Source organism: Triturus cristatus, chromosome 4_2 (genome assembly GCF_964204655.1).
Source record: "Triturus cristatus chromosome 4_2, aTriCri1.1, whole genome shotgun sequence".
Taxonomy (NCBI): Eukaryota; Metazoa; Chordata; class Amphibia; order Caudata; family Salamandridae; genus Triturus; species Triturus cristatus.
In genome coordinates, this window is record NC_140586.1 from 173,521,209 (window position 1) to 173,536,514 (window position 15,306).

Genomic DNA, 15,306 nt, shown 5'->3' on the forward strand with positions numbered 1-15,306 from the left:
TAAAATGTACTTCTTTCCTCCAATGTTGACATTTAACACACACTTGCTTGCATGCCTGTACAGGATAATATTCTCTGAAATGGCTTTGCTTACATTACACTTCTTCGTAGGCGCATTGTCGAAGTGCCTTGAACATTCTGTAGAAGGGTTAAGTTCACTTTGCGAAATCTTGCTTTTGTTATTGTCCACTCAGCGACAGAGCTATCACAATAGAATCAACAATAGCGGCATGACTGGGGTCTCGGAACGATTACACGAGTGAAGTTTATTATATAAACAACATCGCTCAATTGTCAGACAGAATAGCATTTCACTGACACTGGTGAGGTCACCCTCATGACGGGATTCCAGCCCAGTTGATTCCTGTTGATCTCTTGAGAAGGATAGTGTCCGGCAGTCTACCAAGTCGGATTCCCTAATGATCCTTACTCACAGGTAACAGGGGTGTTAAATCACCCTATGGGAATTCTGGCAAATTCACCCACCCTAGACACTCTAGGATAGGTAGCGCGAGGTAGGAGCTCAAAATATAATCTATGCACCCGCACAATGGTTAAACGGTTTATATTCTTTACTGTTCTCATGGTGCTTCTTACTGTGCTATGTTTCCTTTTATTAATAAGTGCAGTGCACGTGTTTTACACAAGAATCACATTCCTTCAATAAATATTGAAATACTAGACTGTGTACTTCTTGTGTATCTCTTTGGGCATGCATGAGTTGTCAAACAAAAGGGTTCTAGATCTGTTACCACGATTTCCTTGGGGAGTCAGGGTATCATGTTCTGAGGTTGCACATTCCACCTGTTACCTTACCAGGTTAGGTGTACAGATGGTGCACTGTCAGCTAGCAAGACTAAGGCAAACATTTCCTTATAGTGTGCATAGAATCAGTCTTGCACAGTTTTGATGTTTCTGTTGTCCAACAAACAAACAGTTTTACTGAGCAAGTAGTAGCCCCACGACAGCAAAAGCTCAAAGTGGTCCCAATATGTAGAAAAATGTTCTATAGACAAGTGTTTTTCCACGTATCCTTCTTTAAGAGCATATGATGCATGCCTGTGATCCTCAAGCTCTATGCATGACCCAGAAAACCTTCTATAGTGAAAGACGCATGTCCATCATGTCGTAACAGGAGCCCACCCCCTGACAGTCCCAATGGCATTTCGCCACGTAGATGCTGACCAGCACGTCAAATCTGAAGCAGGCTCCATCGCTGACCATGTCTGTCCTTCATCTCTGTTGCAGGCGGGACATGTACCACTTCGGAGTGAAGGTGAGCATCATTGAACCGGGGTTCTTTAAGACTGCGGTCACCAGCCTGGACACCATTGAGGAAGCTCTGCAGAAGCTCTGGAACCAGATGGATCCTGACACCAGGCGGACCTACGGAGATAAATTCTTCCAAAACTGTACGTCCAGGCAAAGAAAAAATCATTCACTCTTTGGACATTCTGTCTCTCTCCCTACAGCTGCACCATCACATGTTCCCCTACACTGATATAAGCGATTCATTCACGAAGGGTGATCTAGAAGCATTGAGCCTATCAGAAGGCTAGACTGGCCTAACCTTTCCAGACCATCTTAACAAACGTTCAGCTGGGATTGGTGAAGGAATATTTCACTGCAATGGAGAGGGACTTTAGCATGAGTGAGCACATATAGAATTAATAGTACTAAAGACACTATCATACTGTTATATGCACAGGAGGACTGATGGGGGTTTACGTTTGTCTCTGTTGGGATTAGTCGGTGCAAACCATGAGGAAGTCACTTCAGTAGTAGGGAATGTGTAATCCCAGGCAAGGTAGAAGCCTGGCCAGGAGAAGAACATGACATGCCAGTATGAAAACCGAAGGAGGAAACGTTATTAAGGTTTGTACCATGGGCTTTGTCTAACAGCCTAGTTGTAGCGAGGAGGTTGTATTACTACGTGGAAAGTTGCACTTACAGGACGTCGAGCAGCATCCACTTATAAAAGTCGAAGCTCTGTCATATGCCTGTAGTTTGCTTGCAGCTGGAGGAGGGGAATTGGAAGTCACAAAATGCTAAATATTCATGCTATTCCGGCAATGAGCATGTTTATTATTATACTACTAGCAGATTCATTAATCTCGGCTTATTAATGAGCACAAAGTCTACATTATCACTTGCAATGAACGCGTTCATGCCATGGCAGTGAAAATAAATATGGCCCAATAACACGTTATTTAAATCAGCTATACTAATAAACACACATTCACACATGCATTAGATTCCCCAGAATATCACAAGTTTGTGAACTGCAAAAAAAATTGAGAAATCAGCACTTTTGCCTGGGAAAATTGGATTTGAAAAAAAAAAAAGAGGAAGATCCTCTCTTAACTAGCTCTGAACCAGTCAAAGGTGGGTGAGCAAGAGGCAATCAGGCATCAGAGGTGTTAACTTCCTCTCTGGGAGGCTCTGTAAATGCACAGATGCCCCTTCACAAGAGTCAAGGTGCCCCCATACACTCTGAAGGCCCTCTGGAGCTCACTCCTGCCTCTCATGCTCCACTGCACTTTGTCTCTCCTCTCCCTCCTTTGGCTCTCTCCTACTCTGCTCTCAGTCACCTCCCCCCATTTCTCCTATGCCCCCCACAACTTTCCGGTGACTCCTCAACCCCATTCCTCCCATGACTCATCTAGCCCACCCCCACCCCTCCCCCAAGACTCTTCTCCTCCCCCACCCTCACAGTGCTTAATTTGTAAAAACGGTGAGGGCCAGGGCCCTTGTTAGGAACACAGCTACTGCCATCACACTCCTAGAAGTGTGACAATTTATACAAGTCCTTGCCCCCAAAGCTATACGAATGGCTTGGGCACCAGGTATTAGTCTTTTTAACGCATATTTATTTAATAAACAACCGTGGTTGCGCACATTTCTAACATAGACAGACAGAGCCACCTTGTGGCAGACTGTCAAAAGGGCCGGTGTTAACAATTGAGTCTTACGTCTGCTGTGAGGCAGGTGTAAGATATTGACGCAGTAGGGTCCTAGAAGTGGCGCAGTGAAATCTGATCGATTTCACTGTGCCACTTCTACGAGGCTTGGATGCGGGGGAACACCCATCCTGCATACATTATACCTAACAAAGGCATAATGTAGCACAGGGGTTTACAAAGTGACGCATCTACCTAGATGCGTCACTTTGTAAATAGGGCTCCACATGGTGCATTTCTTACGCCACCAGTGCGTCACAGAAAGTGATGCACCGGCAGCACAAAAGTGTTGCAATGGCTCATAAATGAGCCCCAAAGACTTTACGCTAAATGGCGCTTGAGCCCAGTCTGAACGTGGAGCCTAAACCAGGAACCCCGGTGAATACATTTCAGAAGGGCTTTCTCGAGCACAGAAGCAAGAGAGGCGGAAGTTGGTGTAACTTGAAAGAGCCATCTAAACGCAGCAAAAAAAGTAATTATAAATAAATATAAGGTGCGTACAAGCTTACCACACCATGAGAACACAAGTCTAAAGCCAGCTGGTATATAACAAGGAAACATACATAATGCAACAGAGTAGACCCAGCAGGCAAGGAAAATGGTAAGTAGAAGCTGCTGGTAGGCATGCTGCAGGAATTCATAATGCCAAGCAGAGCCGTCGGGTTTGCCAGGTCCATGCATGAATAGCTCATCTTTTCCAGGTTTTTTCTCTGCATTCTGGGATATGTAGTCTTGTTGAACCGTTATCCGTACTGGAATTGATTAAGAATGAGCCACAGTAAAGTTCAGGCAACAGCCCCACCAGATCCTCCTTCCTGTGTCCCGGTGCGCTTTGCCACACACAGGCACATGCAGTGGAACATCTCACTGTGTGCCCTGGAGCAGCAGCTGTCTGGGCAGGGGCCATGTTGGATTTTTTCAGGAACAGCAAGAGCTGGGAAGCTATTGCGTCACTTCACAGAAAATCAGCAGGCCTTTCTATCTGAGGTGTGTCCTGCCTGACAGGGAGCAGCTGGGGGCTGGATAGCAGAGCCCATCTGGGAAACAAAGAAATGTTCGTCTTGCTATTAACTTATCTGTCGTTTCACTAGCTGCTGAGAGATAAACAGCGAGGATGCTCTTAAAAGGGTTTTTAATTTACTTCACAGGCTCTGTGTGTGTATTAGATACATAGGCTTACGTGTTCTGTAGGAGTGTGTGTGTAAATACACTAATTACGTTATAAAGCACACAATAAGTGTCTATTGTTAATAAATAGACACTGTTTCATCAACGTTAAACTAATGAAACACTGACTTCACACATGGGGGTGTTCAAACGTATGCCTTGCAGGTTATATGCAGCTGTTCATAGCTGGTGTGTAAGTCACTTCTTCACCACTCAGCCTCCTTTGTGCTGTAACTTGTGACCTGCAAGTTACTCTAGGATCCGTGCAACACACATGAACCCACTGTTCTGTATTACATAGGGTATACATCTATGACCTACTGGCACATTAACTCCTTAAATGTATGTTTGATGGATCACACAACCCGGCCAGACACTACAGACAGATCTCTCGATCAAGTAAATGCAGGTCCGGATTTAGCGATAATGACGCCCAGTGCGACAATCATTTTTGGCACCTCCACATCTCATGACAGCCTATTTTTTAGTTTCTCTTACTACCACCAGGCAAAAGTGCCCCTGGTCTCTCCAATCATAAGTTATTGGTAAACACAGCGCCACCCACTCCAGGTCAGCGCCCCTCCACAGGACAGCGCCAAGTGCGGCCGCACCAATCGCACTGCCCTAAAGCCCGCCCTGAGTACATGAACCACCTGGCTATCCCACCAGTATTGTATACTGAGACTTGATGGTTAAGCATTGATCTCGGCTGCTGGTCCTTTGAGTCTCTAAAGAACTGTATATTTTGTATATGTATTTATGAACAATTAAGAATGTCACAACAGTTCACTAACATGTCTCTGTCAATTTCCATTGGGGCGGAATTGGTAAAATAATCCATATATATGGCAGACCACAGGGTCACTGCCATTAAACCTTCTCTTACTCGTGACACTGTTCTTCATCCTCAATCTGGCCTTCCAAGACCCCAGCCCTCTGGACTCCAAGCCATTGCTAAACCCCGCTAAGTGTGGTTTCCAGGAGTAAATGTTCCTAATCTAAGCACTGAGCATTAATAATTCAGATCTACAAGTACCAGTTGTATTGTGGTACAAGAAGAACTATTTAACCACTGTTAATTAAGTACTACAAGTCCCAGAATGCTAAGAACAAATGTGGACTAGTTGAGATGCTCAAGCATGGACCTGGGAAATATGAGAGCTCTGAGCAAAGGAACTCGTTGGTTCATACATGGGGTGCTAGCCTCACTCCTTGCCACCAGAAACACTGATTTCAGTTCAGGGTTGTTAACATGCAATCAAGTGTGTTCAACAGAAACAAGCAAAAACTACAACTCCCTTGGTGGCAGAAAAAGAGGTGTTTATTCATAAAGGGTGCCCCCATAAATGGGTGCGGATATGGGGGAAATGGAACTCGTTCAGAGGAAACATATGCGGCCCTCCGCCGGAGGAATCCAATCCAGACTTCAGTGACTAATACCTACTCACGGTCGGGGAGCCACAGGGCCTCACCAATATCATTGCTTGAACACTGCACGTTGAAAAAGCTGAAGAGACGCAAATATCCACTCCTTGCCACATCCAATGCACTACCTCGTACAATGTATGATCCTTCAATTGTAAATGTTGTTTCTAATCAGCAATGGTGTAGCAAACCACAATAAAAACGTTCCCCCTAAAAAAACTACAACTCCCACAATGCATTAGGTTGTCATTTCAAAGATTAGTCCTGGAAACCATATAGTTCACTTCATGGATTAAGAGGGCCACCAACAAATCAGGCAGAACTGTCCATAAAATACAGATGCAAGTACAACTGGGTCTATTCAGAAAGGTATTTTGGAGTAGGTAAAGTGGTACTTTGATTGTATTCTTTTAGATACTCTTACAAGCCTTTATTTTTTAACCAGAAAACATCACAATAGGAGTAAAATGGAAATATTCGTGGAATATTCATATGCTCATATTTACTAATAGAGAGTTGTACGGTTCAGCGGCAGAGGTAAGAGTAAGTAAGAGTACTCCTGTTGTACTACCTCCCGTACTCATTTGTGGATGGGCACCACTATTCTGTGATTACCTGGCTTCAACAGCACGCTCCTGGTATTGACTAACAGCTGGCACGGTCTGTGCTAACCGAAGCCTTCAGGCCTAGCCTCATGGCGAGGATTCTTTCAATGACCCCGGCTTGCATTTCTCTTTTCCGATCTGGACCTTTTGCAGGTCTAAGGATGGTGTCACTGCTAAAGATGGCAGCTTCTAAATAAATATAAGATATTTAAAATCGTGGGTAGTAAGAAAGTGAGAAAAGACACATTCCAGTAAAAAAAAAATATATATATATATATATATATATATATATATATATATATATATATATTCACTTAAAAAACCATAGGTTTCACACATGTTATAGGTAGCTGGACATTTCCCTCGTAAAAAAACAATGAAATTCCCCCGTTATAGTTAGTGCAGGCAACTATAACTCACGCGACCGCAATCCTCTGCTGATGACATCAGATATTACATCACTGTATTTAGACACCTATTTACCCATGTCTTCTTCCATTAATCTTTAGCTATACATATATTACAAATATTTATTTTTCAGAAAGACACATATTTAATCAGTGATGTAATATCTGACGTCATCAGCAGAGGATTGCGGTCGCGTGAGTTATAGTTGCCTGCACTAACTATAACGGGGGAATTTCATTGGTTTTTTACGAGGGAAATGTCCAGCTAACTATAACATGTGTGAAACCTATGGTTTTTTAAGTGAATTTGCAAGGTTTTTTAAATGCTAATTCCTAACTATAACGTGTGTGAAACCTATGGTTTTTTAAGTGAATTTGTACGTTTTTTTAAATGCTAAGTTATGTATTTATTAATATATATTTTTTTCAGGTTCTTCACCTTGCACGCACCGTGCGCGCAACGTGCGCGTGCTGTGGGCGCTCGGTGCACGATGCGTTGTGCGTGCCGTGCGCGCACAGTGCGCGCACCCCGCGCTTTTTCTAAAAAAAAATTGTCTTTTTCATCCTTGGGGGTCCTTCAGTGACCCCCTGACAAAGGCTAGGGGGTCAGGAACTGTCCACCCTGCCCCCTTTTCACATTCTCCACCTTTGTTTTTAACTGCCGCAGCCTGCGAGAGACAAAATGGCGGCCGACACTTCCTGATTTCGACCGACTGGAATGTTTACTGTCATGTAACCACCAATCAGAATTACGCTCGCGCACGGCAGCGTGCGCGTATGGTATGCTTACCGTACGCGCACTGTGCGTGCTTATAGATATATATGTACTTTTAACTGAAATATTCTCAGGAACTACTGAACAGATTGACCCCAGATATTCAAAAGGCACATCCCTGACCTGAGGACTACCTCTCTGCCAAATTTCAAGTAATTCTGTTCAGCCGTTCGGGCTGTACCTTGGACTAAAGGTCCCTATGGAAAAATGCATGGGGAAAACGCGTTTTGGGACCCCCCTTTTTCTCGGCCCCCGCTTGACTAATCACCCCGAGACTTTCAGGGTAGGAGCGGAGCGGAGCGCCCCACCTATTTTGAAAAATTCGCGAGGATTCGTCAACCGGCGCCAAAGTTATTCAAAATAGAATTTTCAGATTTCCTATGCAAACAAGGTCCTAACTATAACTATCTACTAGCGACCGCCAGTAGATAATTAATATATATATATATATATATATATATATATATATGTATATATATATATATATAGATATATATATATATATATATAAATATGATAGAGTTAGGGTACAAGTTATGGTTAGGAATAAGAGCGAAGGATTGCAAATACATGGAAAAGGTAGAGTTAAGGAAAGAGGAGGTGGGTGGGGCAGAACTAAAAAAGAAGTCGAAATTTAACTAGGATTTCGTGAGATTCATACAATAAAAAGGTAGGAGTTCGAAATTAAACACCAGTTACTGGAAAACGCATAGACCCACAGTGAATGGAAAAATAATTTTCTGGACGGTTTTCATCACTGCACTCAAGGTCTAAGGCAACACAAGCAGCAGTCCCTTCTCATGGTCACCACAGGCTGGCTCCGACTGCCATCTAGTGGCTGATATGACAGACTACAGTTACAGATCTCTTGTGAGTTACTGCAGTATATTGTAGCCTAGGCAGACAAAGCATCTCTCTTTGCGGTAATGACGTCACATCTAGAAGTGTTTTTCCAGGGAGCGTATTTTAGAGCTGATTTGAATCTTTGTTGATTTTAGTGTGCAGGGCTTAAGAGTACATAAAAGACAACAGAAAGACAGCATGGCAAATTGGGGTTCCTAAAGAAAGCCCAAGCCCCCCAAAGCGCTGCTTAAGTTTCCATTCTGCTTATTGGTGACACTTCCTTGTTTGCAGTGTGCTAATGAGTGACATTTTACACTCTCGGGTGCTAATGAGTGACATCTTACACTCTCGTGTGCTAATGAGTGACATTTTACAGTCTCAGGTGTAACTCTATGCGTGACATCGGTTTACAAACGTAGTCAATGACCCGAAGCAGTGAAATTTCATCTACCAGGTACAGGATGTTCCCGTCCTGGGGGAACAACTGCCACATAGCAGAGGACTTGCCTTAGTAGCAGCAGGAATTATCCTAGTAGGACAAATTGATTGTAGGGCGGACTCTGCAGGACTCCCCTCACACTTACAATTCCACAGACCACCATCACCCACCAAGTAAAAACACGTGCGCAATATCTTTCATCAAAGGCCTCTAGATCCTGCATTGCTTTGGCGTAAATGACAACTGTGTTAATCCATCAATTAGCATTTGTAGAGCACAGCACTGTCACCCCTTAGGGTGTTGGTGTGCTGGGGTGTAAGGTCTCTGTTGAAAAGCCAGGTCTTGAGAAAACAGCAGGAAGAGGGAAGAAACTAGCAGAAAAGGCAAAACATGGCAGAAAAACTAGCAGATAAGGCAAAACAGAGGGCAGAAAAACAAGAAGAATAGGCAAAACCGAGCAGAAGAGGACAAAACAGAGGACAGGAAAACAAGCAGAAAAGGCCAAACAGAGGGAAGAACAACTAGCAGAATGGCAAAACAGAGGGCAGAGAAATGGGCAGAAAAGTCAATACAAAGCACAAGAGGGCAAACTAGAGGGCATAAAATGAGCAGAAAAGGCAAAACAGAGCAAGAAACTGGCAGAGGAGGCACAAACAGAGGGCAGCAGGTAGACAGGCAGGAGAGGGGAGCAGACTGCGGACAAGCTGGACAGAAGAACTGTCGAAGGGGGAGCTTGAAACTTGAAGTTTGACTTTTCCAATTAGGATGTTGACCCATAGCACAAAGTGATGCCAGCTAAAAGAAAACCTTGCTTGGGACTGTTTAAAGGTGCCAAACATAACACAGCCACTTGGTAACTATGATAGCTGAAGTGCCCCTGAACATGCCAGCTGAGTTCCGCATCCTGTAGTAGTATTGTGGTCCTTATTGCCAGCCTTTCCTCTCAGATGAACTGAGTTTGTCTGCTGATCTCCCTGCTGATGTGCCACCCGTTTGGATTTGATCATGTTTGCCTTTAGGCTGGCAGGGAGAGAGGCGGGTGTAGAGGGTGCCATACTGAGCCAGAAGAGAAGCCTTTCGCAGTTCTGTCTAGCATAGAGTAAGTCTGCAAGACCAGAGATGTCGCAATCTGACTGTTGGGAGCCAGACAGGGGCGAGCCAGCTACGCTGTCAGATGCCTCTTACTGACGAATGCACAAGGCTCGCCACAGCTGCTGTGGTGCAGTCTGAACTCTGAATCAAGCTCCCATTCCCTGGTACTAGCAGTGATAGTTATGTTATGTTATTTTTATTTATACCGCGCACAGCTGCCCCAGCAAAGGGGCGTCTTGGCGCTTTGAGAAGGTGAACACAACACAGCACTAAAAGCAGACAAAAGGAGACGAGACACAACAGATGAGCTAAACAAATAAAAAGGTCTTGATAGCCCGTCTAAACTGAAGGAGCTCATCGATGGCCCGGATTTGTGGAGGAAGAGAATTCCACCAACTCGCTGCCAGGACTCGAAAGGAGCGGCCACCAATTCTGCTCAACTTAAAACGCGGGACCACTGCTAAGTTCTGGCCTAGCGATCTAAGAGTGCGAGAGGGGACATAGGGGATCAGCAATTTCTCCAAGATTTGTGGGGGAGTACCCTTTAGGATTTTAGATGCAAAGCAGGGAACCTTAAATCTAATCCTCTGCTGCACAGGGAGCCAGTGGAGAGAGCGCAAAGTATTGGACACCGAGCATCGCCTAGGCAGACCTGTCACCAATCGGGCCGCAGCGTTTTGAACCCGCTGGAGCCGCAGAAATTCTGACTGGTTTATCCCCGCCAGTAGGGAGCTGGCATAGTCCAGCCTGGACAGCACTGATGCTTGGACCACCAGCTGTCTTGTGGGTGCCATAAAGAACTTGAGGATGGGTCGAAGTCCTCTGATGAAGCCATAACAAGAAGCCGCCACCTTCTTGGTATGACAGATGAAACTCAGAGAAGGATCCAACCACACCCCCAAGTTCTTTATCTCTGCCGCTGGGAGGGGAGTCACAGCATATAACCCAGAGGCAGCAGAAGCGTGCACAAGGCCCACAATACAATCCCTGAGTGAGGAGGCAGATATGTGCTTGCAAAGGGTTAGGGAAAGGTTAAATTAACACCTTTTCAGACGTTCAACTGATCTCATCTTATAAGCGAGACTCATTTCAGACCTTGCAGTAATGCGCAAAATATTCTCATATGCGTTAGTTTAACTCTAGATGAGTGGCATTCAGTAGAGCTCTTCTCACAAGCCGTAGATCTTGCGTTACACGTGCTCGCTTAATCCCAGGTCTCTCCCGAGGCTTCTAATATTAGTACCTAATTTGTGTCGACCACAATATGTAAACAAAATGATAACCTATCTGTGAAAGAGAAAGGTGCAGGGTTGTCAAGTGCCCTCTTTTCATACATCACCCCCAACCAATTTTGGGTTTTAGTCAACAGCGCTTTGCATTCTGGTACACGTAGCTTCTGTTGTTTACATTATAAGAAATGGTTTTGTCAATCCCAGCATGCAAAGTGGGACTGGTCCAAAGATTAACACATGGAATGGGGCTGCTTACCAGCTATGGCAAGAGACTGCTGGATTTGGCTTCAGGGATGTGTGAGAAGAAAGAAAATGAGAAAGCACAGTCTTGGAGAGAAGGGATGAGTCTAAAATACCTCAGTGACCACCGAGTGAGACCATTCATCTGTAGAGATTTAGGGTAGACACACGCTTAGAAGATGCCTGGGGTTTTGCCCACATTGCCATGCCTTGAAACGTCTCTGCACATGCGAGAGTTACATGTGAAAATGGTTTGATGTACACGTGCAAGGTATTCACAAAAGACGGCCTTGCACCTGTAAACCCATTTATTCATTTGCAGTATGACCTCTTTATACAGGAATATATCGCTCAAGCGGGCAGTGGCGTAACAAAACTTGAGGGGGCCCCAGCAAAGTGCATGCAGGAGACCCCCATGCTCTGGCCCCAGTAAGGATATCTCAGGTCAGGGGCCCACTGCCTGAGCACAGACAGTGCCAGAGGGGGCCCGCAGGCTCTCGGGCAGGTCCCCCCTGCACCGTGGGGGCTGCGGGGGTTAATGGTACACTACTGAAGTGGTGCAGAAAGGGTGTTCCCTGGTTGACTTTTGCTAAAAGTCTAGGTCTCATATTAACACGAGAGGGTGTGGGTTTTCTTAATCTCCTCTCTGGCCTTATTCCATCCTGCAAAGGGTTGACGGTTTCATCCTGACATTTCCCGGGTGTAAATGGGACTCCTCAAAAATTGGTGGTGGTGCAGAAGAATAGCCTTCTTCAAAGAGAGGAGAGGGAAAGGAGTAGGCCTAATGGCTAGGGCGGTCGACCACGAATCTGGGGAACCGGGTTCGAGTCTCGACAAAGACGTGCAACATCCTGTGATTCTGGGCAAATTACCTGTGTCTAACAAAAATGAATATGGTGTGTCCTCATGTAAGGTAACTGGTGCTCGTGTTGAGTGCTCTGATACCCGATTCCTTCGTGTCAAGTTCACGCTATATAAAACTCCGTTTAAAAAAATAGAGCTAAAATAGTGTCCCCGTGGAGACAAAAGTAAAGAAATAATTGCTGTTGACAGCAAAATGTAAATTATGCAAGAGGAAATTCCTCAGCATTGACAGAGACAGGAATGAACAAAATGGCTTCTTGCAGAGCGACTGGAAACCTGCCACTGACACAGCATTCAGGGTGTACTTCAGGAAAGCTTTGTGAATTCCAGAAATATTTTATATCTGCAGGCTGGCAAAGTCTTTGGCTGGGAGGTTCAGATCCTTACTGTGCTACTTGGTAGCAAACTGTTATATCCTGCATCCAAGTTGTGAAATCCATGAGGAGAGATTAGAGTATTAAAAAAGGTCCTAGATTCGATATCCACTCACAGACTTTCCACATTTATGGTGGGCTTCTGTTGTTAAAAGTGGCGGCTGCCACAAACTAAAAGTGGTGGAGAAGGTGGAGTGTGTGGGGGGAGTGCAGGAGAGGGGGGGTAATCATAATGAATAACAAGGAACTTAACTGAAGCTGCCGACTGCCTTGGTGTTCTTCCTTGTCCCAGCAGGAACTGCGCCAGCACTCCCTGTGCAATCCCCGTGCTGCTCTCCTGCTATGAGAGCAGCGTGGGGGTTGTCCTGAGCAGCTTTGTTTGACTCCTGGCACAGGAGTCTGTGCTGTTTCTCCAGCCCAGCTGTTTAATACAGCTGGGTTGGAAAAACTTGAGTGCGCATGTGTGTTTGGCTGGCCTAAGTCCGCCAGCCAAACACACTTAGAAGGGCACAAACCAGTCCTCCTCCCCCCTCCCATGGCCCCGCCCTTGCACCTCCCTACGCACGCTGGCTCAGCCAGCAGGTGAAAAATAAAACAATGATAGAATATCGTTTTATTTTTCACCTCCTGGCTCTGAGCCAGTGGGGCGGCGCTCCTCCGCCATTGCAGAGGAGCCGCCCCTGGTTGTTAAGCTTGCAGATTGTGAGTGCATAACTTGGATCTTCACCAGGGGAGCTTCGGGAGTGGGCTGCAGATTTTTCTCTCCGCTACAACTGCCTTTCAGAGGAATTGGCCTATCAAAGGGCACACTCTCAATTTATCTTTAAGCACTTCTGAAAACAGACACATTCTGCTCTGGCGAGTTTATGAAATCAGGTTGAAAAGAGAAGCAACCCATTAAGTGTGCCTGCTGTTAACATCAGTGAGTAGCAAGCAGGTGCAGAGAGCCTAAACCTAATGAGAGAGCGTAGGCCTTCAGTGCTCACCGTGCAGAGACTTGTATGTGCCTCTCACATGTATGAATATGTCCTGTGAGGACATCCTTTAAAGGAGCCATTCAGTGGTGAGAAAAAAGGTCTCTTTACCCAGTCCTGTATCTCTGACGATCCCAGCAAGAGGCGTTCCAGAATGTTGCTTTGTTAGATGTTGGTTGCTGGGATTTTTAAAAAGTATTGTGGCGTCGTTCACCGGATGGCCCCTTTAATCACTCCAAGGTCACCAATAAAATATAGAATGGTAGAGCGGTAATAGTGAATAATGGGGATGTTTTACACCAGCTGTTCCGAGTGACATCAAATAGACAATGAAAACGAATCTTGAGTGGTCTATGATGTCACACACAACTCTGAGGGGAAGAACATCTATAGTTTTATGTCACGTATTACGTCGCCAAAGTCATTTGCCTCGGCTTCTAACTATTAAACAGGGGCAGAGGCATGGAGAACCCATACATAACATGGCCTCTCCTTCCTGTATTTAATGTGATAAAATAGCTCCCTGTCACCGACAGCATCACTCTGTGCCTTCCTTCACCCTCCCCCACTTCCCTCCCAAAGCTGTTCTCTGTGCTCTACACTGGAGCTGAGAGCCAGCGCTGCACCGGCAGGCTCTCAGAGCAGCCTGGAATTTCTTTATAAAGTAGCAACAGAGAGAAACAATTTTTGTTCCCCAATGTTGCTGCATCATAGCAGGTTAGTTTAGTTAATTTAATATCTCCCCATACTAATCCACCACTTATCCTTTTTGGGTTCAGGAGTAGCGTACTACTTGCCGAAAAAGTGATTTGACGCCTCGTTTGGGGCACTAAGCACTTTATAAATGCAATTCCAATTCCAATTCCAAAAGTAGTAAGTGGCAGTAGTAATAGCTGCTAGTTGCAACACTGTGCACCAGTAAGACTATGGCAGCTAGTGATCTATGAAACAACAAGTTATTAAAATATTCATTCTTCCTTCCCTAGATCTGCGGGTGCAGCGGACCATCATGACCTTCATCTGTGACCCAGACATCTCCAAGGTGCCCAAGTGCATCGAACACGCCCTGGAGGCTCTGCATCCGCGAACCCGCTACAGCCCCGGCTGGGATGCCAAACTGGTCTGGATCCCGGGGTCCTACCTGCCTGCCTTCATCATTGATGCCGTGCTCGCCTTCATCCTGCCTAAACCATCACATCGGGCCCGCTAAGAGCTGGGGGGGGCAAAGGACCGCTGTAGGTCCCCAGGGGTGTAGTGGAGCCCCAAATGCCCTGTGGATGCAGCTGAGAGCCGGAGGACCCTGCAGGACAGCAGGGTGCCCACCGGGGCCTGCTGAGAAGCGGAGAAATCCCTGGATGCAGCTGCGAACCAGAGGACCCCAGGGACCTGCCCTAGGTCCAGACTAAAGCCAGCAGCAGGATCCTCCGCTCTTATTTGTACATTACGGTTTCTACATAAAGTATTTCAGTAGCTCAAATTTTGTTCTTTCTTTTTTAACCTGATGATAAATAAAGATTATTTGATGATAATATTACTTTTAATGAGTGGCTCATAACGAGGGGTGGGCTGCTGTATGAGATGATGATACCCCACTGAAAATAAATATGTATGTAGAATATGAACAGACAGACTCCGGGTTCCCTTGCATGATAATGAGCTAGCCGCATGCTAGGCAATGGACTATAGTCTCTTGCCTCTGTGTGGCACTGTGATATGGGACCTGTTGTTTACCTCCCTGCTGATCTCACAACCACGCGCCAGGTCCCTCCCTTTGCAGTAGACTAGTTTAATACATAAACACACTTCCCCTGTGTGATATCGAATACATTTCATAATGGCCATGTGACCCAAGGATGAGCTCCTCCGCTCTTGTGATATCGAACCAGTCTCCTACCAGCCATCCGACCCAA

At 45.5% G+C, this 15,306-nt stretch overlaps 1 protein-coding gene across 5 annotated transcripts in view; it reads left to right on the forward strand.

The window, feature by feature from the left end:
- The window catches only part of LOC146833286 (retinol dehydrogenase 5-like), a 108,329-nt gene extending 93,404 nt beyond the window's left edge, over positions 1–14,925 (forward strand). For all 5 annotated transcript variants that reach the window (XM_085600995.1, XM_085600997.1, XM_085600996.1 and 2 more), the window contains exons 4-5: positions 1,248–1,411; positions 14,383–14,925. In XM_085600995.1, coding sequence (XP_085457121.1) covers positions 1,248–1,411; positions 14,383–14,606 — 388 coding nt within the window. In that variant the 3' untranslated portion in view covers positions 14,607–14,925. The remainder of the gene's footprint in view (positions 1–1,247; positions 1,412–14,382) is intronic.
- Positions 14,926–15,306: the final 381 nt, after the last annotated feature.